This window comes from Desarmillaria tabescens (genome assembly GCF_030435595.1).
Source record: "Desarmillaria tabescens strain CCBAS 213 chromosome Unknown EV420scaffold_14, whole genome shotgun sequence".
NCBI classification, from domain to species: domain Eukaryota; kingdom Fungi; phylum Basidiomycota; class Agaricomycetes; order Agaricales; family Physalacriaceae; genus Desarmillaria; species Desarmillaria tabescens.
Genome location: NW_026848313.1, coordinates 910963 through 933957, shown reverse-complemented (window position 1 = coordinate 933957; position 22995 = coordinate 910963). Strand labels below are relative to the sequence as shown.

At 47.7% G+C, this 22995-nt stretch overlaps 10 protein-coding genes across 10 annotated transcripts; 5 read left to right on the top strand and 5 right to left on the bottom strand.

Moving 5' to 3' along the window:
• The first annotated feature begins 213 nt into the window (after positions 1-213).
• Positions 214-1142, top strand: EV420DRAFT_292742 (heat shock protein 9/12-domain-containing protein). Its single transcript, XM_060481564.1, has 4 exons — positions 214-347; positions 403-489; positions 539-601; positions 652-1142. The coding sequence occupies exons 1-4, from the start codon at positions 294-296 to the stop codon at positions 715-717; spliced, it is 270 nt and encodes an 89-aa protein (XP_060332024.1). The 5' UTR covers positions 214-293; the 3' UTR covers positions 718-1142.
• On the bottom strand, positions 785-2492 carry EV420DRAFT_1675979 (uncharacterized protein; the record flags this gene model as incomplete). Its single annotated transcript, XM_060479148.1, is given in 8 exon segments — positions 785-1049; positions 1084-1142; positions 1192-1281; positions 1319-1361; positions 1414-1550; positions 1600-1900; positions 1920-2017; positions 2101-2492. The coding sequence occupies 8 exon segments, from the start codon at positions 2389-2391 to the stop codon at positions 785-787; spliced, it is 1284 nt and encodes a 427-aa protein (XP_060332023.1). The 5' UTR covers positions 2392-2492.
• Positions 2491-4336, top strand: EV420DRAFT_292184 (uncharacterized protein). Its single transcript, XM_060481559.1, has 8 exons — positions 2491-2947; positions 3000-3069; positions 3130-3268; positions 3315-3359; positions 3411-3471; positions 3540-3561; positions 3620-3882; positions 3934-4336. Exons 1-8 carry the CDS (start codon positions 2849-2851, stop codon positions 4150-4152), a joined length of 918 nt encoding a protein of 305 aa, XP_060332022.1. The 5' UTR covers positions 2491-2848; the 3' UTR covers positions 4153-4336.
• Positions 4337-5758: 1422 nt separating this feature from the next.
• EV420DRAFT_292350 (NADP-dependent oxidoreductase domain-containing protein) lies at positions 5759-7321 on the top strand. The gene is made up of 4 exons (XM_060481560.1): positions 5759-6626; positions 6685-6905; positions 6959-7143; positions 7214-7321. The coding sequence occupies exons 1-3, from the start codon at positions 6108-6110 to the stop codon at positions 7104-7106; spliced, it is 888 nt and encodes a 295-aa protein (XP_060332021.1). The 5' UTR covers positions 5759-6107; the 3' UTR covers positions 7107-7143; positions 7214-7321.
• Positions 7246-8913, top strand: EV420DRAFT_292641 (uncharacterized protein). Its single transcript, XM_060481563.1, has 8 exons — positions 7246-7580; positions 7634-7703; positions 7758-7896; positions 7946-7990; positions 8051-8111; positions 8165-8207; positions 8264-8565; positions 8619-8913. Exons 1-8 carry the CDS (start codon positions 7467-7469, stop codon positions 8637-8639), a joined length of 795 nt encoding a protein of 264 aa, XP_060332020.1. The 5' UTR covers positions 7246-7466; the 3' UTR covers positions 8640-8913.
• Positions 8914-8986: 73 nt separating this feature from the next.
• EV420DRAFT_292507 (uncharacterized protein) lies at positions 8987-10705 on the bottom strand. Its single transcript, XM_060481562.1, has 9 exons — positions 10691-10705; positions 10298-10635; positions 10171-10240; positions 9967-10084; positions 9875-9919; positions 9760-9820; positions 9659-9707; positions 9224-9605; positions 8987-9165 (listed from the first exon to the last, which is right to left on the bottom strand). The coding sequence occupies exons 2-9, from the start codon at positions 10418-10420 to the stop codon at positions 9114-9116; spliced, it is 900 nt and encodes a 299-aa protein (XP_060332019.1). The 5' UTR covers positions 10421-10635; positions 10691-10705; the 3' UTR covers positions 8987-9113.
• A 455-nt stretch (positions 10706-11160) lies between these two features.
• EV420DRAFT_1235783 (uncharacterized protein) lies at positions 11161-12075 on the bottom strand (the record flags this gene model as incomplete). The annotated part of the gene is made up of 5 exons (XM_060466582.1): positions 11161-11423; positions 11481-11563; positions 11617-11800; positions 11862-11931; positions 11989-12075. Coding segments are annotated over 5 exons (687 nt in total), but the record flags the coding sequence as incomplete, so codon positions are not given.
• A 130-nt stretch (positions 12076-12205) lies between these two features.
• On the bottom strand, positions 12206-13895 carry EV420DRAFT_292387 (uncharacterized protein). Its single transcript, XM_060481561.1, has 9 exons — positions 13685-13895; positions 13493-13636; positions 13372-13441; positions 13182-13320; positions 13075-13128; positions 12961-13021; positions 12865-12907; positions 12530-12810; positions 12206-12473 (listed from the first exon to the last, which is right to left on the bottom strand). The coding sequence occupies exons 2-9, from the start codon at positions 13607-13609 to the stop codon at positions 12318-12320; spliced, it is 921 nt and encodes a 306-aa protein (XP_060332017.1). The 5' UTR covers positions 13610-13636; positions 13685-13895; the 3' UTR covers positions 12206-12317.
• A 134-nt stretch (positions 13896-14029) lies between these two features.
• EV420DRAFT_1333325 (60S ribosomal protein L7) lies at positions 14030-15335 on the top strand. Its single transcript, XM_060468838.1, has 7 exons — positions 14030-14080; positions 14144-14159; positions 14208-14300; positions 14462-14628; positions 14682-14819; positions 14869-15049; positions 15099-15335. Exons 1-7 carry the CDS (start codon positions 14067-14069, stop codon positions 15237-15239), a joined length of 750 nt encoding a protein of 249 aa, XP_060332016.1. The 5' UTR covers positions 14030-14066; the 3' UTR covers positions 15240-15335.
• Positions 15336-20466: 5131 nt separating this feature from the next.
• On the bottom strand, positions 20467-21828 carry EV420DRAFT_1479055 (uncharacterized protein; the record flags this gene model as incomplete). The annotated part of the gene is made up of 4 exons (XM_060469543.1): positions 20467-21015; positions 21115-21217; positions 21252-21349; positions 21661-21828. The coding sequence occupies 4 exons, from the start codon at positions 21826-21828 to the stop codon at positions 20467-20469; spliced, it is 918 nt and encodes a 305-aa protein (XP_060332015.1).
• Between the last annotated feature and the right edge of the window lie 1167 nt (positions 21829-22995).

The following is a 22995-nucleotide window of genomic DNA, read 5'->3' as shown; positions in this document are numbered from 1 at the left end:
ATCAGTCTATATACGAAAAGTATCCATGTACACTATGCGCGCTCGAAATGGAATTACGATCGTATGTACGAGACGACGCGTCATGCGTGCCAAGCCTCACCGTCATTTGGGTCTCATCGGTCTATTTTGTTTGAATCATATCGTCACTAAGTACGTCAGGTTCATTGCAGATCGCTCCTTCTATGGAGTTATCGAAGCATATAAAGCTGGGTAATTCAGTTCAATGAATTTACATCTCAACCACCCAAACAACTTTTACTTTCAACCTTTACCAAAACAAACGCATTAATATCATGTCTGACACTGGCCGTCAATGGTTCACTGACAAGGCTGGCTCGGCTATGAAGGTCAGTTCTGCCGATTTATTGTTGCAGCATCATCTAATTGTAACCATTTTCGCAGCCTGATAGTCAGAAATCCGCCACCGAGCGTATGGGTGATAATTTGAAAGGCTACGCCGACTCTGCGGCCTCTACGCTCCAGCCCCAGGTTTGTCAAAATGACACACATGTTGTGCAGTGCGCTGATATCAACACAGGGCGAGAAGACCAGCACTCAGAAGATGGGTGACACCGTTAGCGGCAACTCCAACGACAATGATGTGAGTTACAACATGAACTGCCATCGCAGATCTTCTTATTTCATCCTTAGCAATCAATGTTGGGAAAGGCCAAAGGTGCTATGGGTCTTTCCGGCACTAGCGAGCGAAGTAGGTAACTTATGTATTATGTGTAGTGAATCACCTATCCGTTGTAATTAAATATCATGAGTGCGATGGTTGTAGTTAAATTTGGAGGATTGCCATTTTCTTGGTTTCCTCAGCAATCGTCCCGTCCACGTCTTGCACAGTCAATTCGTCTTTCTTCAATCGTTGCTTCTCCTCCAGGGCTTTCATATCTTCCTCCTCCTTACTTTCCTGTATCAACCCGTTCAGCTCTGCTTGCAATTCATCTTCATCAAAGATTTCATTTGTTCCAACTGCAATGTCTCCGCCGATGCGTACGGCTTCGTCTATCTCTTTGGCATCGGCATTAGGCTTCCGCCATCGCCTCCATGGTTTGCTCGATAGATTCGCGTTGCAACGATGGATGTGAGAGGATAGCACGGAGGGTAGAGGTAGATTGAGCATATGATTCGAGTATCTAAAATGCTGTCAGCCTCAATGACGACAAAGTATCAGTAAACGCCTACATGAACATTTGCGGCTGCTGCTTCAACCCTAATGAGGGTGCTCTCTAGCGTGTCAAGCGCACCGAGTCGTTTAACCAGTACGTCTTGTAGCTGTTTGCGAGATCGAATATAGCTAAGAGCGATTGACTTGTCGTTTCTGCCTCAAAGCTTCTGCAGCTTTATGGGTGGAACTAGAAGGTTTTGCATGTCAGTTGAGCCAGAGCTTCGAGGAATAAGACTCACAGGTCAATCTTCTTTTGAAGGCCTTCGATTTGACCATGAAGATTGGCGACGGCCGATTTAAGTTCCAGTACGCCTCGATCAACGGCAGTGATTCGCCACGTCTCTGGGGGAGCATCCTTGTCGATAAACTTAATTACCTACGAAAAGAAAATAAGAATGAGGACATCGTAGAGTACGATGACTGACCTCCTTATCAACGGTAATGATGTTCTTATCCCTTTCCAAGAATTTGATAAGAACTTTCGCATCCATTTCACTCATAATGTGAGTCTCGTTGATGCAGGCAGCAAAGTCCAGGCGGAATCTTTCTACGCTGTATATCCCATCACTTGGGCCTCCAGATTTTGCCTTCTGTTCCGCCAGGATTCTCTCGGCGGCGCGTTCTAGTAGGCTCATGATGACATACTCCCCGTGCCACTTCGAGTCCCCAGCGTTTGAAAAGAAAAGTCCATCGACACCTATTTGTACCCAATGCCCACCAGAACGGCTTGGCTATCAGATATGACGCGACTAGCGAGGGCAGGATATGAAGGAGTGAATGTGATGCGTAGATGGACTGTGGCAAAGATAGGAAAGCGGAAAGAGGAATCAATGCAGGTGGCGTCTTGCTGCTGGAGGGTTCTATTAGTTCAGTCTTCGCTGACAGGCAATGTCAGTGACGAGGACAACGTGGTGAAGAAGACTCACAATGACTGTACTCAAGCCAGCCGGTTTTCCGACGCCCTCGACCCTCAGGCTTTCACTTATCCTCGCAGAGGCATTCAATACCAGTCTGCTAGATATGTTGGTTTGTATCCCAGAGGCGACAAAAGCTTCAAAAGTTCTCCGCCACCATTCGATGCTCGCGTGAAATCCAGCGGGATCCGAATTCTTCTGCCAGGATATGTTATTCGAGTAAAGTGCTTGCAGCCGCGATGATGAGGTGGTACTGTACGTTGGAAGGCTGAGGAGCTGGAGTGGAGGCTGCTGCGATGCCATGATAGTCGTTCGTCAGTAGAGGAGAAGTTAAAGAACAAGGAGCGTGAACGCGTTCATACGCAGGGTCTTGGACAACAGAGACAAATACTCCAAATTTGGACTTGACCCTTCGGCGTGCCAGGGGCCCGTGATCAGAATCTTCCATTCCAGTTTTCTTCCAATTTCACGACGCGTGCTGAACCGGCTGTTGCGTACGTCCTCTGAGAAGCCTTGACTTCACAAAAAAGCGTCGTTTAATTTACCTTGCTTTATTCACGCGTTTGGAGTCTCCGTGTGTCGGATCGTGCGGCGTGCCGTGGGGGAAGCTACTGCGCACGACAAATTGTACGTTTCTCGACCCTCGGCGGCCAACGGCGTACATATAAAGACAAGGCGCTTGAGCTTCAGGCCCTTGCTCACCTTTTCCGAAACATGCTGATAACGAGATAACCGGGGCCCCACTTTCTTCTCCGTTGTCATGTTGGTGTTCGCCTGGGGCATTCTGTTTTTCCTCTTCAAGACGCGGCTGGTCCTGGCCCAGGAGGCGACATGCAATGCGACGTTTGACCATAGCTGGGTAGGCAGTATGTTGAATGTTTTCATTGGCCCAGTCACGTTACGGCGCCTAGGTGTATAATTCTCTTAATCAGAGCACCTGCAGTATAGCCTCTTCCCTTATGGGCGCTTGTACTTCTTCGAGTGAGTACGCACAAAACACTTTACTGGCCTACTATTCAGATTCACGTTTGTCTTGTATAGCTTTCACGGTTGTACCATTGCAAGAAGGACAAATTTACGATGGCCCTTGGGAAGGATCCGACACTCCTTGTCTATGCAGTTCCGTGTACTATTCTCTGTTGAGTGCATGCGCTTTCTGCCAGAATCGTAGCTATGCAAGGTAAGCTCATAATTATCTATTCACACCCTTTACTGACATCACGTAGCTGGTCGTCTTGGAGCACAAACTGCACTAGTGTCTATGTATCGATGTCAGTTGTTATCTAAAATCGTGAATCACCAACCTCTGATCACTTCAACAGCTATCTTGGCGAAATTCCACAAAATACTGCGGTACCGCACTGGGCGTACCAGAATGTCACGGTAAGCGACTTACATGACCTCGACGTACCTTCTGACTTCATTCCTAGATATATAACGATTTTAATGAGACAATCGCTGCTTCAGACACCGGCAAGTCCACGACGTTTATATCGGGTAGTGCTTAGTTATTCATAGGCCACATTTTTAGACGCGTCTGAATCCACAGAGGCGGTTCCAAGTGCCACCGCGACAAGCAGTGTTACACCGACCATAACAGCATCTGAAAAAGTGAAGTCTGGCATAATCATCGGAGCCGTCGTAGGAGCTTTCGTCCTTCTGGCGGTACTTGGATTGGTTATATGGCTAGTAATCCGACGACGTCACAAACCAAAACCAAGCAAAAGAACCCGCGGTAACTTGGTGGAGTATCGATCAGTACCTCAGACTACGCAAATTTTAGCCACAGTGCCTGTGAGATACAACCTTTCTGCCTGTCTGCCCGTGACTAACTAGATCCATAAGACTCCATACACACACCATCGACGCACCGCAGCCCCGAGGCCTTCTAGGACAGCTTCTGAACGTGCGACACCTCCTGTTCATCAGACGCGACGCAGTCACAGGCACAAGAATTCCCATCACGAGTCTTCCAGGCCTTCTAGGGCAGGCTCTAACCAAGCAACATCTTCTCGTGCTCGAAAGGTAGTGCACCGCACTTATACTGCTGTGCCTGCACCATGATATTTATGTTCTTCTCGAGATGGTATTTGTATTTAGTGGGGGCTATCATTGCTGCTGGCACTCTATCTGGACTTTAGCAGTAAATACCACATGATACATGAGAATCTCAACGTGAGTTTCACAAAGCGCCGAGGCGAGCCTATTCTTCAGTGGGGCGTATCCACATATTCCTCCAGTGCAGGCAGGGCGACAGAGCGCTACCAGGCTGACAATCTATGATACACAAACTTCGGGAAGTCAACTACGCTTGACAGATCCTGGTACTATGCTCTCGTTCGATTAAGTTGGATAACGGCTACTGTCGTTATCGGTGGCCGGCATCGTCTAGGTGGTACGCTGACAATGTGACTTTTTCTGCTAATTCGCTTCTATCTACTTGGCGCTGTCGTTTTTCGTCCTCCAACATCGGCATGCAGGTTCGTCCGAATCCTTGGGCCACCCAAACGGGCTTGGACATGATCCAGTATATACAGACAACAGATCACGTTTTCTTCCTTGATTATATTGACTCTGCAGCTCTCTTTCCTTCTTTTGCACAGATGAACGCGATTCAGGCGTTCCTTGTGTTGTCGCGATCGTCTGCGCTGGTCAATGTGCGTAGATCCATGTTTTACAACATGGCACATGCCCTGAACTTGAGGATCATCCTGCTTTGATTCAATCGTCACTCTTCCGAATGCTACGGCCGCCGACCGAGAACAGCTCGTGCCCGATTGTCGTGTATTCACTCGTAAGTAACGGAGCCGTGTATCGTTCTCAAGTGTACCTATCATCGGCGAGCCTCGGAGTGTATCAAAATACTGCTCTTTAATTTAGCTTTAATCATGGATCATCTGAGAGCGAAGTACGCCGTCTCATGACAACCGTGGACTGTTGGTGCACTGACTCCGAAGCCGCTCATCAGTATCACAAGGCTCGCAAGTGATCATCTACACTAAAAAATCCAAAAAGTTGGGTCCGTCAGTGCCTTGGAATCATGCAGATCCATCAGAGTTCGTCGCTGTTACCGGTACCGTGAGTAGCCTGAGAGCGATTCAGACGTCAGCTTGGACATCCACCGGGAGCGTCCCAAAAGTCGCCGTGAACAGTTGAGAACTGCTAGGTATAGCAATTTTGCTGTTATGCTGGGCGTCTCGTTCTTCTTTCCGTTCTCCTTTGGCCTCGTCGAAGAAATAGCATCGGCTATAGCGTACAAAACCGCCTATGGAGCAACTGTATTACATACAGTTTACATTGATTCGCATTGGATGGGCTATATAGGACTTGTGTGCGGACTAAAAATTCAATCCTGAGAACGTGTTCGCGGGAGACCAACAAATCCGACTGAAAGGTAGAGCCCACATACGTCCCCGGTGGTGGAGACTCTCTAGTGTCCATAGATACATTCATTGGCAGGAATAGAATCTATTCAAAGACCAGAAGTCAAATATACATGATGTGGATACTGAGCTATATGTGTCGGAACGCTAGGTGACCGAATTCATCCATGGAAAAAACTACGGACGTCCAGCCAAAGAGCGCACCGTCTATCTGAGGCCGCCGCGATGAGAGACTGCCGAAGAAAAGGACAGTCTAACATGTGGTATATACAGCGCCTGGTAGTTGTTAAAAGATAGAAAGTAAAAATTGTTGTCGTGGCGCTTTTGGGGTGCATCTTTAGGGCAGGTCCTTTATTCGGCCGAGGACGGAAGCGTTCCGTTCATCGCACGATTGTCGGTCCGCTCTGAGTAAATGGTTTCTCCTTTGTCCTCCTTATCTGACTTTTCTTTTGGCTTCAATATGGTCTTTGAAGACGTACTCCTTGCCGTTGGATGCGATAATAATGAGCTAACAATACATCGGAAAAGCGGCGTTGATGAAACCAGGGTAGAGATGTTCTCATGAGCAGCTGGACATTCTTAGATTACTAAGGTTAGAGCGACTTATCGCGTCATTTGTGGTATAAATAATGAGCCATGTCTGATTCTCCTGGTTGCTATTCATGCGCGCTACAGTTCGATCCAACATGCTCTCCTACACCCTCAACGACGGCACCACCATTCCCTGGCTCGCATTCGGCACCGGCACTGCTCTCTATAAGCAGGATGCTGCAGAGGCCTGTCCGTGTAGCCATCGAGAATGGCGTGACGCACCTCGACGGTGCGCAGATGTACGAAAACGAAGATTCCCTCGGTGCGGGCATCAAGGCATCCGGAAAGCCCCGCTCGGAGCTCTATGTGACAACCAAGTTGAAGAGTCTTGCGGAGGGCCAGACTATCAAGGATACGCTGGTGATCTCGCTGAAGAAGCTGGGGCTGGAATATGTTGATCTATTCTTGATCCATGACCCCACGTCGGCCAAAGGGGAGCTGAAAGCGTGGTGGAAGCAGATGGAAGAAGTCAAGAGCCAAGGTTTGACGAAGAGCATTGGAATATCCAACTTTAGAGTCGAAGATATGAAGGAGGTCATCGAGGTTGCTACCATTCTACCTGCCGTAAATCAGGCAAGTTCGCAACTGGCCGATCATACTCGTTCCTTATATGTTTCTCCAGATTGAATTCCACCCATATGTATTCAAAGCTGCCGAGCCCATCTACAAGTACGCCCTGGAGCACAAGATTCTCATTGCCTCATATGGTGGCCTTACTCCCATTGTCCGGGCTCCAGGCGGACCGGTCGACCCCGTCGTTAATGGCATCGCTGAGCGACTCAAGATCTCTCCAAGCCAAGTCTACACCAAGTGGCTCCTCCAGAAAGGCATCCTTGTAGTAACGTGCGGCCAGAATTTTGCCCTTTGAGGAATTTCTTTTCCTTACCTAAATACAGGACCACATCGAAGCCAGCGCGAATCACAGAGACTCTCAAGACTCCTGACGTAACAGATTTGACATCTGAAGATATCGCTGCGATCGAAGAGGCGGGGGCTAAGCTTCACAAGCGGATTTTCATGCGTCATGTATTTGGCGAAGCGTAGATAGAAGGAGTGGTACAGAATCTTGTAACAGTATTGTGTGAGTCGTCGGATATTTTAAATGATAACACCTCGACGAATTCATTGGATGGGCCTAATATTATCGCCAGGTCAATCACTGTCAGTTTGTCGAACACAAATGTTCTAAGCTGTAGGTTCACGTGCGCGTGGTCATTGATTCATCACTATATAAAACCGAGTACCTGGATCGTACCTTCAAGTTCGCGTGCAGGTACTGAGAACTGTCAGTTTAATCGGGGCCAGTACGGAAATTACTGCTCTTCCTCAGGTCCTGTTCGCCATGTAAATTTATATCTCGTACCTCTTAAAAGACCGCCAGACGTCTTCTACGTGAAGTTGCCAATGCCCTCCAAGATGCGGTCGTTCTCTGTGCTGCTTCTCACCGTCTTTATCCCACTAGGAGTCATTGGCCAGACGAATATTACTGCTACCTGTACCTTGTCTGACTTTCACTGGGTATGAACAGTTATTAAGAGGCACAAATAAACTGACATTTTCTTTCTTGTTAGACTTTCAATTCGGTCTCGCAGAGTCCTTGTGATGTGGCATCCTCTCTGCTAGGTATATGCAACGGCGGATGTAAGTTTATAGTCGCCTTCTTTACGGTACTAGCATCTAATGTCTATTTATTAGCGTATACCCTCCAATCTTTACCCGATCAGACTCACTATCTAGGCCCAAGCGTCGACGCGGCCAATCCCTGTCAATGTAGCACCGTGTCTTATTCCCTCATCAGCGCGTGTGCGGCCTGCCAAAATCGAACATTTGTTCAGTAAGTTGCGTCACAACCAGTTCTACGAATGCACCCTCATTTGCCATAGATGGAGCCAATGGCGTGTCAACTGTGCTTCTGTAGCTATTGGAGGGTAGGATTTTTTACATCCCCTGACGCGTTGCCTGACGCGATGTTGACTTCTGCATATCAGTTTCCCCGAGCCAATACCGAATGGCACTCGCGTGCCTGCCTGGGCATACCTCGACGTAAAAGTAACGCGGCACAATTTTATCCGTCATGACTTGTACTGATATCTCCGATGTAGACTGAGGACAACTTTGACATCAACCAAGCGAAACAGGACGCGAGTCAGTGCTCGCTGCCCTGCCTGTCATGTCAAAAATACTAATTAGCCGTTGGACAGACGCCACGGAATCAACCTTTGTACCACAACCTACCTCAACGACTGCACCTACGACGACTCCGACACCATCACCGACTCCCACTCAGGAAGGTAGTTCTAACCACGGTGACGTCGTAGGTGGGAGTATTGCAGGCGGCGTCTTCGGTCTTATGGCGATCATTGGCTTGGTCGGTATCTGGACGTACCGAAGACGTGAACGTCGTCTAGGCAGTCATGACGAAGAAGTGGCGTCCGAATCCAAGGACAAGGACAACAAGAGCAAGGACGACGTAGAGGAAGTGTCAAGACTTCCTACTCTTCAGGTAAGCTAAGCGCGATGACTGGATGGATCATTTCTCATCGTCTTCATTAGAAGAAATCTCCACCTGGGCTTTGAGATAAGGCGGCATTTTTTTTGTATTAATTAATGGTCAGACTAGGCGATCTCTTATACCCTAGTAAGGGGAGTCGTCGTGCACTTGTATACTATAATATTGGTTAGAAGGCAAGCAGACTTTCCATCGTACACACTGAATAAATGCATCGATCGTAAGCTGTCTACATGAGAACATACACGAACAGAGTTTATATGTCCATATTACTGCATACACGTACATTGCAGACCTAATTGTCCAGATATTAAGTCCTTCTAAGTTACCGGAGTGTAGCACATACCGATTATGCTAAAAACCGCTGTGGCGTGTAATGCCATTGAGCGGGCGGGGCCCCACCACGCTCTCTCACTGTCACATCTCCCTCCTCAAGTGAAGTATAAAAGGTAGATGATTCCACCGCAGGCGACAGCTGTAATACAGAACCAGCGTCGCTCGGAGGCTAGGAACAGAAACATTGTAGGTAAGTGCACAAAGTGTCACAGTAAAAAGAATACATAAGGAATCATGCTGGGAATGGATATTCTTGAGCTAGAAGGACGGGATCAGTGCCTAGCACACAACGGCAAACTTGAACGAGCCAAAGTACCTTGCGGTGGTACGCACGAGTTCTTTCATCTCTTCAGGCTGAGAATTTTCCCGAGAATGCACGGCGTGATACCGCGGGGTGAGGAGCTTCCTCTCTTGATATCTTCGCCACCGTCTCGTGAGATAGACGGACAAAATGCTTAATCCTAGGATTGCCACAAGTCCCACGATAACCCAGATAACAATACCGATCGTACGGCTTCGTGCTGCCGATTCGACGTTCTTCTCGTTTGTCGTGGGGCTAGGCGAATCGGCAGACGTTGTCATAACCGTAGGTGTTGTCGTTGTCGAACTCGAAGTTGTCGTTGTGGTACTAGCCGGATGAGGTACTTGAAGGTTATTTGATGTAGTAGGCTCTGGTATAAACGACGAGTCGGGTTGTTCTGTGCAGACAATTTAGGATGAAAAAGCTTTTGATTGAAAGGAATGACATTACTTTCACTTGCTAGACTTTGAGCAGTAAAAACATCGAATTCATCAAGGTCCTACACGCAAGATGAGCTGATCAGACCTAATCGCGAAAGATAGCTACGCAACTGAATAGTTGGCATATGCCCATACGGGAACCGTCGTCTGGATTGGTATGTTTTTAGGAAAACTAGAGCCATGTTTTGAGTTGGAAACGGTCCTCTTGCCGGCGGTTCATACATACATAGAGTAATAGACCGAAGAGCAGTTCGCTTTCCACGCATCCCATCTGATGGTCTTTAGTTCAGTGTCCACAAAGACGGAAACAAAGGCTACGATAGATAATTCCTCTCCTGGCATACTGCACAGGCAGATACAAGAGAATAAACAACAGAACTGCATTCGCATTCGTTGGTATCTTGCGGAGACGTTGGCCCTAAGTAGTGTGTGTTCTCTGGTAGCGGGTTAAGTGTAAAAGCTGTGAAATGCATATGATATACCCTGTGGCGTCAGTGGAATAGTTGGTAGAGGATGACGTACGTTGGTCGGTACATTGGGAAATAAGCCAAGCAGCGACCTCACAAGGCGTTTGATCACAGTCATTGTGGGTCTGCGGCAGTAAGAACAAGTTAGTTACACCTCAACTTGCAGGCGGTTGATGATATACCCAGTTATACGAAGGTAAACAGGTGACATTTGACGCGGCACTAGAGCTTGTCCCCGTGATCGAAAAGTGCAAGCTAACGAGGAGCTTTAGCACGAAAATGCAAAAACGACAGATTCTGAACATGAGAAGGGCTATCCAAGGGGTTTCTCATTCCCATCAGGATTCTAGGGATCTAATCCGATTCCGGGAACCTATAGAAGGACCAAAACAGCTACCGGATTGTGCGGTCCACAGGATGATAGGCCAATACATCCCATGAACTGCCCTAGCGGTAAGGGCTATTTTAGACGCGCTAAAGCACGCATAAACAACATGGATAGCTCCCGGGCGATTCTGCGCTGAAAAGATATCAGTCACTTGATCGAATGGGAGTTAAAGGAATGCGTTGTGGACCTATACGAACTTGCCGGACGATTCCATCCATAATGATCTTCAACACTGGAACAAGAAACTTTCATCATTTTGTTTTGAGATAATCGCTCGCACTCATGGTAGAGAAGACGGTGTGAGAGACGGATTCTGTTGAGGCGATGCTTGCAATACAGCGTTTACGGCATAGCTAACGTTACATTCATTATACTTCGGGAGCACCGGAGTATCCGTGAGATACTATAGAACCAAAAGTCGTGTGAACTGCAGATGTTGCATGTACTGATGGACTCGGAGGAGATGGACTTCTTTGCGAGGGTTCCTTCAATTAGTACCATCAGTAAAACAATTGATAAATCCAAGGAACCACGAACATATGTGTACGGCGATACGACGGTCGACAACGGAGATGGCCCTCGTCGGTCAGTCAAGGTCTCTTGCATCGGAGGAGAGGAGACGCGGTTACTGTCAGCATAATTTACCATGTCCGAGGGTCTTGCAGCTGAACGTGCCTGCCGGCGACGGTGAAGGAAGAACCAGAACATCACAAGTGACGTTCCCATCAGAAATACAATTCCGCCAACCACGCCTCCTGCGATGGCTCCCGCGTTGGAGCCGCTCGAAGATGTACTTGTTGTTGCAGCAGCATTGCTAGGCAGTGTCGAGGAAGTAGTCAATGACAGGGTAGAAGCTGTTGAGAGCGAAGTTGACGCTGTTGAGCTAACAGTCGACGAGCCTTCTTCCGCAATTTTTTCAGCTTCCTCCCCATTGTACAGGTCACTAGTCTGGAGAACCCTGTCAGGGGCAGGTTAACAAGTCAAGCGCAACCGTACCGAGTTGATGGTGATATACGCCCATTGCGGGATGACGGTTCCAGCGGGAACGGGTTTTGGGAATCTATAACAACCAATCTCGATACTCGTCCCCATCGTATTGAAAATCCGACGTACAAGCCTATAGCAACCACTGCACAATTCGCCGTCCAGTTGCCCCAGTTCAGGAATTGGCGATTTTGACAATCAGCACAAGCACTGATGAGTGAGTATGTGACGGTATTGCATTTGCACAGATCGGCCTGTGCAGTGCTGGGACCCGTGTAGTGGGTGCCCTCAGGCAGTGCTGGAACGATGAACGCTATGATAAAGGATTAGAGCTGAGCTGTACATCAACGTTGCAGTGGTTAAACAGCACCTACATGTATTGAGGCATGCAGTCTGGAGATATGCCGCGACCAAGCAAGGAGACTGTCCAAGAGTATTGTTGGCCTAGAAGAACGTCTCAACGCGAGAAGCTTGTATAGATATGTGGTAGCTCATACTCACCCAACCATACGAGGAAACACAGGTGGCATTCGTCGTTTGGCCTCTCACGAGACACGGACTCAGGGCAGGAAGAATTAATAACAGGAGGGACACACTCAAAGCCATCGTTTGCGAATCTGACCAAACGGTAGTGTACGATTCAGGTATCACTGGTCACATTTAGTAGCATCCAGTTTCGGACAGCCTCAAAAGGAGGTCTGATGAACAAAAGGGAAAAGGAGCGGAATCATAGAAGTAGGTTGAAGCGCCCGGTGGATCATGAGAAAAATCAGGGGAATATATCATTACACACGACAAGCAAGTGGTAAAGATCATGGAACGCGATGGAATCACAGCTCGGGAACACCAGAATACGTACGATTGGAGGGGAGAGCAAGTCCGGAGTAAGCGGATGCCACGGTTTGATGTGTTCCATATGTATGTGTGTTCGCAGAAGACACGGGAGATGGCGAAGATATAGGATAAGTGCTCGGATCAGAAGGATCCTGGGCATACAATGAGTCTCGGCAATTAAAAAAAAAAAACAGCATCGACATCTTACATATAGCTTCGGAGCGGCTTGGCCTACAGGTAAGGTGATAAAGTTGCGGGGATGAGTGTCCATATCAGCAGCGAGAATGGGCTCCGATTCATGGTTCGATCTGAAGCGCAGCCGTATGAACCATATACCTAATCCAAGTAAAGCTATAAGAGCAACCCCTCCAATGACACCTCCAACAATGGCGCCAACGTTTGTACGTTTCTGGGATGTTACGCCGGAGGATGCAGACGGGAATGTTGATGTTGATGTAGAGGTAGGCTGGGCGGTAGACTCAGGAGCATCTACAATAGCAGCGATTGAGTCGGTTGCTGAGTTCAAAAAACCAGTTGGCTTGCCTGAATCTGACCTAGCCTCTTGTTCATCAAAAGTATCAGTCACCTAGGGTGGAAGTTAACGCCGGTTTTGATGCTCTTAAGAATTAGGCAGCATACTGAGACATTTTGATACGCCCAATGCGGAACCGCCGTTTGTGCAGGTATAGCATCGTTAAATCTATCATCGTAAAGGTCTGTTCTTCCAGTGTGATTGAACATATGGAAACTTACTTTCCGACTGGAATATTTAGATTCTCGGTGCAGTTGGTATGAAAAAGAGACCACCTAGATTCGTGTAAATGATGCGAGCAACCATTCGAACATGTAAATATCAACACCTTTCATATATGCGCCCTTGACAAAGCGCACAGGCGCTGATCAAAGAATAGAACACAGAGCTGCATCGACAGCTATTGGCCTGTGCAAGAGTGGGACCAGCGTAGAGGTCTCCCTCGCTCAAAGGAGTGACAGTAAAATCTACGAGATGCCCTGAACATTGATGTGGACATAGAATATGGAAATACTCACTCCCAGAGTTGCATACGCCTCCGAGATATGACGCAACAACGCAGGAACTTTGATTAAGGGAATTGTATGACTTGATATCAATGCTTTAGCGGTGTATAGTACAAAATCCAACGCAACCCACCCAATTGGAGTCAATGGACGCGTTGCAGGTTACCTGCGTTACTTGAGAAGCAACCAACGGTACAAGTTTCACAAGTGGAAACAAGACAGCCCAGGTGCGCCATGGGAGGAACAGCATGGCAGTAGCCGTGTAAGGAGAGCCATTCTGCCTTTTTATAAGCAGGCTACAGCCTGAGAAAACGAGCGATACAACCGTAATGTTCAAATCATGCACGGAACCTCGGGCGGTAAAATGTAATGGCTTGATATGTTGATCACAAGGTTAGAATCGCAAAAAGAACTGTCTCGGCGGGCCATTCTAGATGTTAGAGTGATGATAGAAGTTCCGAACTGTGGATAGGCGGTAGAAACCGCAATCCGGCGCTTAAATTGCACTCAGCTACAGCGCAATTAGCGAGTGAGAGATGTTTGAATAATTATTTAATTATTTTTGGCTTCAACCCTTGATAGAAGGGTCACGTGATTTCCCGCCGGCTACTACTGTGGGAAAGTATTTGTCAGACTGTACAGTAGCCACCGAACTGAACCTAACTTACGACCAAGGCCCAAAAGCGTCGACGTTCCTCAAGATTTCTATGGCCCCGACGACGTGAGTATCCCGCCTCCTTGCCGCTGCATGCCTTGCTTACAGGCCCTTCTCGTATCACCTTAGCGTCCCCACCGCTTCGGTATGTTCATATCACAATATGCAAAATTTTTCGCTCAACTCATCCTAGGCAATCGAAGTGCCCGAAACCCTCTTGAAAAAGAGGAAACAAAATGAAAAGGCTCGTGAAGAGCGCCTAGCTGCCGCTGCTGCTGCCCGTAAGGTAGGCTCGAGTTTCCTGTGCTTCGCTTTGTTTTATGATGCATACGATACCATTCGACATAAGGCTAGCGTTATCGCGCGGTGCTGCCTTTAATTAACCATCTTTCGGGACTGACCTGTCTGCGTATTGCTATGATTTCCTTTCTGACCACTTGATTCTAGGCATCGAAAGCCAAACGAACGGTCATCTTCAAGCGTGCTGAGGCTTATGTGAAGGAATACCAGGCAAAGGAGAGGGAGGAGATCAGACTGAAACGGGCGGCACGGACGGCCGGTGACTTTTACGTTCCTGCCCAACCCAAGGTGTACTTTGTGGTTAGGATTAGGGGGTGCGTCTGCCTGTTTTGTTTCTGCACGGTCGGTGCTGACATTGACTATCCAGTATCAACGAGATCGCCCCCAAGCCCCGAAAAATTCTCCAGCTCCTCCGACTTCTGCAGATTAACAATGGTGTCTTCGTCAAGGTCACGAAGGCTACGCAGCAGATGCTCCGTCTTGTTGAGCCTTATATCACCTACGGGTATGTATGAATATTTTGACTTGGTTACCTTTCTAATTCACCAATTTAGCGAGCCCAACCTCAAGTCCGTCCGTGAACTGATCTACAAGCGCGGTTACGGGAAGGTTGACAAGCAACGCATCCCCCTCTCCAACAACGCCGTCATCGAAGAGGCTCTTGGCAAGTACAACATCCTCTGTATCGAGGACCTTGTCCACGAAATTTCTACCGCCGGTCCCAACTTCAAGCAGGTATGTACCACCTTCTATATAACATTCACTTCCTGATATCTTGGTATAGGCATCGAATTTCCTGTGGCCGTTCAAGCTCTCCAACCCCAATGGTGGCTGGAGGACACGGAAGTTCAAGCATTTCGTCCAGGGTGGTGACTTTGGTGACCGCGAGACCAACATCAACGCCCTCATTCGGCAAATGAACTAGGGGTCCTTTGGGGAGTGCGGTTCGGCGTCGTATTCTACTATATGCTTGTATTGCCCCATCCATGATAACAATGCATACAGTTATGTCTAAGGCCAAAAGCTTTTCTTGAGCGATGATATCGTTCTGAATTTTTTCTCGCCGTGTGCAGAGCGGACGCAACATCACGGTTTCAACTGTCCGAGTAGGATCATAAACGACTCTGCTCTGCGGCGTCCTTAGGGCTCACATTGAAACGTTCGGTGACTTGGTTTGACTGTCCACTTGGTGATGAGTCTTTAGACTTGTAAAGTTTGTTACTCGCCTAACGGTGGCCGTCCGAGTTTCATATAAGCATATTATTATTACTCGAGAGTCTGTTTCAAGGATGTTTTGAGAATGCACCGGCACTCACATTCTTACGTTTAAGGAAGGCCTCGTTCTGCTTCTTTACCTAGAGGTAGTTCGGAACGCAGCAGACGTGTGGATGGACCGTTCCTTACACCACCATTCATTGAGTCATTTACAAGTCGAGGGTTACTTAGTACAGGCGCTGTTGCTACCAGCTAAGTTCCAAGAACCGCGATACATGACCTAAGCACGCTTCACGAGGCTTCACGGCTGACGAAGTCGAAAAAAAAGCGCAAAGGTCTGTCCCATTTTTCATGGCTGATAATGGGACATGACAATTGGCGAAAGAACGTGAACCACCAGTTCTGCCAGAATATATATATGATGCTGTCCTCACGCTGCTATTGTTATTTTCATAACGTCGTTTAGTAGATCCTGTACTGGCGTTGGCGATGAACTCAACGGCCCAGACGCGTCGTTGCGTAGAGGGGGTTGTAAACAATGAACTTGCGTCTCTCATTCTGCTCCAGCCAGACATAGCGAAGTTGCCCAAGAAACAAATAGATTACCAACGAAGTAGAGTACACATATGGGAAGACCACAGTAGCAAAGAAATCCATCAGGCGAAGTAGAATACCCACACAAGAAAGGCCAGCAATGCGGGTATGACATATGCCTAGGACATCTCGGATGAGGACTGGGTACGAGGAAGACGTTACCGTGCTCACCAGCACAGCGGCAAGAATTGCTTGCGCCGCTCTGTTTTCGACTTCGACTTCTTCCTCTCCATTATCCTCGTCATCCTCTTCCTCAGATAGCTCTATTTCTTCTTCGTCGAGCTCAAATTCATCATTGAGATCATAGTGAAAAGAAGTAGTAGCCTAGAACAATCAGGGCAAACTTTAGTGAGGGATTGCAATTGGCTTACTATGGCGTCCTGAGGGACGATTACTGGTGTCTGCGGCACCGCTGGTTCTGTAGTCTCTGGTTCAAACTGAAAGGAATTAGGAACCGGGAACCTATGGAGGCCAAACAATGTTGTACCGTGAACCTATGGGAATAGTAGTACGGTTGGTGGCGTGCGGCATACGACAGGTCGCATGGTGAATAAACAGAGGAAGAATTTTGACGAGTTTCGTCGTAGGCAGGTATATAACGAGGGACCATTCTCTTGCAGGAGCGATAACAAGGCATTTTGATGATGAAAGAACGGCAGAGAGATATCACTGGATTTATATGGTGAAAATTTTGGCTTTCTGGCTTCGTGAAAAGATATTGCAAAGGAGCCGAAGATGCCTCTGCCATTATCCTTTTTGAATATGCGTGAGGCCGGACCACAAAACAGTCGCGAGGGCCCTCGTCAAAGAATGTTCTTTTGGACACCGATCGACACAATACGGAGGTATCCATTCGACAGCAGTAGACGCCGTTCGGAACGTTCCCACCGATGAAAGGTGTTTGATCCAGAAAATTGGATTCAATTTGTAACGAGCGCGTCGCAGAGCGCCCTGACAGCCTCGAGGCCGAACAACGAAGACAAGCACGCAGACTAAGACGTCGGGAATACAATGCCCAGATGACTTTTGGTCTGTTCCGCTGTACCGCTGTATCTTGAAACAAATACGGCTGTCAATGATCCAAAACGCAGAAACTGTCGTCGGTCCAGGGCGCATGTTTTTCGTTCTTGCCCCAAGTACACAGTGACATCCTCGCGCAGAATGTACGAGTAGGTGAGTCTCTCCCTCCTGAAGACACCGTACCCTCTAATATTATAAATTCTTGTCCTTTGAATTCAGATCCCTGCAGTGTTTTGCCCTGCAGCCGCCCGGGGAATTAACGCGGACGCGTGCCGCAGGTGTGATGTGACAGAGTGAGTCATTTTGTGTCACATCAATAAAAGCGCGGGGCCGTGTGTATGTCGTGTTATCCTGTATCAGTGATGTACTACCACCACTGAAATGAACAGCATCGTTCAGATGCCCTATACTGGAGTGAATCGTCAAGACAAGACTCGCCTTTTCGCAAGATTCATCAAGAATATTGATCTGGCCGACCTAGTAGGAACGCACGGACCTCAAGGACTCAACGCCACGGTATTCGTCTGGATTACAAGACACAAGATTACCCTTCAAGAAGCAAATCAAGAATACAGCAACATACCGTCTGACCGTACCCAATTTCTCTGAGAATCCAGCTTTGAGAGTGTCGCCTCCTCATCCTCCGTGCTCCTGGGGTCAATTATCTTGCTAGCTGTCTGTATTGCTCGCTGTAAGCGTCAAGAAGAGCATCCCCTTCGTTCCAAAGATTTACTGGCCAAATATCTCGATTATTGAACCGTGAGGTTGTGTCTGAGTGCTGTCGCCGTCAACTGGTCCCGACATTTCTGCCTCTCGAAGTCTTGTTCATCGCCGATATGGCCCAAGAGCAATGCCTGAAACTCGGATACAACTATCTGCTTCAAGAGCCCGTCAAGAGGTGCGATGTGCAAGAGCAATCCGTCGTCAAAATCGACAAAGTGAACCATATTGGCGAGAGAAATCCATCTGTGTGGACGTAGATTGAAAGAGATCCCTCCATCGTGAGTGACGATGCTGGCAATGTGTTGGCGATGTCGACGGTCGTTGGTGGTGGTGATTGCGATTGCAGAAATAGGGTTACAAATCAAGAACCCTCGGAAACTATCGATCGCATTTTCTTGCCGCTCGACTGCTCCTGACTCCTCACCGTCTGTCTTCTCTTTCTCGTGAATATTCCCTTGCTAATGACCATAATTCTCCGCCTACCAGGGAAGTTTCTATCGCACAAATCGCCCGTGTCGATTTTTGAACTGCCACCGTGCAAAATGCTCATTCCCAATTCGTCGCGGTTTGAATTTTAGGTTCTTTTGGGTCCTCCGGATTGCCTTGTTGTTTGTCCGACGATGCCAGACCTAGCGGCGTCCTTGCACTCTGCCAAATCCAATTATTGTGCCGAGCGGAGCAAGAACTTTCCTGAAGAACTCGTTCAAAGTCTTTCAAGGACCTCACTTTTCATTTATCACTAAATTTCTACTCCTCTAGTTCCTTTACGCTTTAAAATCCAGCACCCAGTATGTATTATTAAACTCTTTCTTTCGATTCTTGTTACTAATCTCGTATTTTCCAAGTGAAAACCTTTTAGCCAAATTTAAGCCAGATCTGGGGTTCAAATCAAGTTCAAATTCCTCCCTAGGAGTGTCCGGTTCGACGTCCGTCCCGAAAGTGTTCATCGGCTACATATTCGAATTTGGCTTTTCCCCGTGCCGAAGACGAACTTGGAGACTATACGGATTGTGTATCCATCGTTCTGCTTCCAAATGTCCTCTGGATTAGAGTCTACTGCCTCGAGCTCGTCTACGCTTGCCTGATCCTGGTGCTCTGTGAGGGAAACTCCTAAATTCGCCCACTCAATTTTCTGCCTAGTGGAGCAGAACCTTTCTCGTGAGACCCGTTCGATATTCGTCAAGGACTTGTCGATTTTTCAGTCGAAGGCTTAACACTATTTCTGGTCCGAAACGGAAGCCTGAACAAGATTTTCAAGTCCTCCTCGGTGGCTTAGGGAAGACCTCTACTGTTACGAAGGCGACGAGATGGACCTAATTGCCTCTGCCTGATCAAGCAGAAAGCGGTCACGAAAACGCTCTAGATCAATTGTCCATTCAAACATATCGTGATTGGGCACTCATGGTTCAGTAATAATTGCAACAAGTCGCCCAGAAGCGTGCCAGTTGGCATTTCTGCCTTGGTAATAGCCTTCTATCGATTATCGATGACTGCCATCTATCGAATTACTGGATTGGTTCTGCCTCAACGTTCCACTTGTTCCCTGAAAACCCACTTTCTGGACGGAATTCTTGCATACTTCATCACATCACAATGCTGACTTGCCTTTCTACGCTCTCGCTATACTTTGACCCTCCTGGAGACTAAGAAAGTTATGTTACCTCCGGTATCGCTTGGGTGGATATCACTTCGAATCACTCTACGTGAAGCAGCTCTTACAATCTTCCGCCAGTAGAAGCGGCCCCGACCCCCCAAATTACCCATTTATCCCGGACGTCCAGGTACTTGTAATTTTGCCGGAGCCACGTTCAGCGATACATTCAGAAATGAAAGGTGAGTATTCATCGGTACTCATCGTTCAGTTGCTAAACTGCTTCTCTTTCAGCCAGAGCAGGGCCTCCAAAGCCACCTGCTTTATTGTGGTCATTCCTTATCAAACCTCATACTGTCAAGTCGTTCAAGTCAAATGCGCATTTTGCAGGGACTCGTTGTATAAGTTATAAATTGTCAACGCTTAATATCACGTTCTGATGTGAGTTTATCTTCTTCGACCGCTTGCACCATTTTAACAAGACCACTGTAGCATTTACCAAGGCGTAATTTTCTTATAACAATGGAGATCTTTGACACCGTGAGCCACAGTAGCTGGTCATGACATCGATCGCTGGGAGTACGACACAAAACCGGAGCCTGCTAGGGCCATTTCCTTAAGACTTCATTTTCAATCACCGCGTGAAGACCGAAACTTTTCCGAGGCACTCTTTGCCGAATCTCTCACAGACGTAAAAAGGTGTATGCATGCGTAACATCGATGTCTCCCGAAGATCTACTGACCCTGAAAAATTCAACAAGATTAAATACATGTTCGTAGTTGCTTCAGGCAAGATACTGAACCAACTCTCTGGCACCACGAATTTTTTCGAGCTGCCGTCTCTCTTTCTTATTGGTCACTGTGAACATAGTGCACAGAAACCTTCTCGAACCTGCCTGCCGTTTGGCAATCTTCTTCCGATTACCCAGTCTTTTGGGACCTAATAACGTGTATGAACCATCAGATATTGGGTGTTGGTGGGCGGCCACTATCTTGAATATATGGACCGTCATGTCAACATCTTTGACTTCCAACTCTCCTGGTCGCTTTTGCGGATCTCCCAACCCTCGTATATCACCATTTTCGATGCAAAGTACAGCCTCAAAGCACCGATAGGCCCCCTTCTCTCATCCCACTGAACGTCCTCATCCCACCGGTTCCCGCTGTTTGATGGAAGTGCGTCATTCATGACCTGGTTCCACGAAGGTCTCCATCGTTGACTTCCCTCCCTAGGCTTGGGATACAGAAAAAATAGATCCCCACGATACCCATCAAGCATTGCATCCACTAATGCGGTCCAGGCATCCTCAACAGAGCGAGTCCCATCGTATGCAGGTACGCTCTTCGAGGACAGTAGATATACCAATCCTGCAACTTTTTCCGCAGGATTGGTTGATACCCGAGTCTGCATGTGCATCAGCACATCAAAAACCGTTTTAAGGGCATGCCTGATATTCTTCAACGATATCATTTGCTTGTCAAGCATTTCCTTGATATCCTCCAGATTTCCCGAGTCATTGGCTGGTATCCCGCCTATAATGTAATGCCGACTAGTCTCCTGTAACGTCTAAGCACGTCTGAACCAACATCGATCATTACCCAAGTCGCAGGCCATCCTGATATCCAGAGGCAACCCCAGCCCACTGAAATAACATACCGCAGTCTGCTCAGAGCCCGAATACACCCACCCGATGGTGGGCACATCCATATTCCATTCCTCCATGCGCATATCTATTATCCTCCCTCCGCCCATTGGCGCTCTGTCTCAAACAGAGGACATCCAACCACACGTACTCCGCTCCGACTCGGAGATTAAGCAATTCGATACGAATGCAGTCCAGGTTGGCATCTTTCGGAAAAGGCACAAGCCATTCGTAGCCGTTGATGAGTGTCTGCACATTTGTCAAATGCACATCGTCCAGCCATGCATGCGATACGGCCCATGGTAATTTGTCTTTTATAAGCCACCAATGAGGCACCACTCGATTGTTGAATAGATATCAGACCTGACGAGGATCCAATCTCCCACAAGTGCTCTCTGTCGATTCTTCCAGTCCCGCGCTTGACTCTTGCGTCGTTTGTCTTCGATGGTGGTCAGGCTATTGCACTATTTCAGGCGGAGACGGGCATAGGCAGTTCCAAAGTCATACTCGTTTGATTCGGAGACGCAGTGCTTGGGGAAGGAAGAGACGCCTGGAGTGACCAGGGTGTATGAAGTTCCGAGGATAGTGTTAAGTCTATTCAAGAGTCCATCGGCTCCAAGGTTAACGCAGGGAACATTGGCAAGCGAAGATGGTAACACGGGTTTTTGACCGGAGTAGGCCCGTTGTAGGGGAACCTTAATCCGAGTCCTCGACTCGTTTTGGCACATGCTTAGTGGCAGAGAGAGCGGCGATGGCGGCAGCGAGTTACTTAGACCTGAATGACAGTTGGTGTCATTTTATACGTATTTCGACATGCTTACCCTAGAGCTGTTCTGGACGGGTTCGGACTTGCGTTGACCTGGCCGTAGTTTTAGGGATGATCGATGCACGATCCGAGTGACTACACCATTGTCAATAATATTACTACTACTATCTGTTCGTTCAGGACAGGTCGCACGACTCGGGTATTGCATGTTCAGTCTGGTCGTAGTTGGGATGAAGACATGAAACAACAGGATTAGAACAATCGTACACACTATTTCTTCAGTCCGACAGTCCAACGTCCAGGAAGTCAAATGGGAACGCCTTAGTATTGACACCTACCAATCACATGCTTACGAGTTTTCAGGTTTCTATCAGCCTTGGGCGCTGACGCCCTCGTAGGCTACTTATAAGGTTACCAGCGCCTAGTTTGAGTGTGCAGATAATGTTATCGAGCATTGCACACATATTCAGTTACTTCAACAACATCAATAGCGAGATCAATGATAGGAAAAAAAGAGAGCTGCTAGTCGAAAGGCAACAACAAGCTTGAAGCACAGAGTGAAGAGAAAATGGGGAAATGAACGACATGTTGGCGGCCAGGCGGTGGCGCTGAACAAATCGTACTTTTCAATTCAAGCGACTCTATAGAGGATTATGACTGATATAATTGTCAGAAGAAAGTCGCGCGCCCCGTAGCATCTCAAGGTTGTCTTGTCAGAAAATTCTTTCAACTGTCTCCTTTCTCATGTGATGATTTTGATGACGAACTGAGTTAGGCCAACAGTCGTTATGGAGGGCAGTAGTTGGGAGCGTATGCGGGAGTCAGACTCTGCACTCTGTACATATTCTGCCAGCTGTACTTATCTTGAAAAGCATACGCATAATTATGGCATCGAGCTGAAGTTGGGAAAACAACAGTCAATCTGAATGATACCATGAAGACAAACTGACAGCATACAACTGACAACCGGCTAAGTACACTGTAAATACTTTTGAGTACACAGAGTTAGCTTGTTCTGCGCTATCAGTAAGAGTCAGGCAGTACATAGCTATTTGCTTAGATCATCAGACATATGCTGGTGCGCAATAAAGTCACTGGAAACGAAGAGATGAGCAGGAAAAGGCGATGG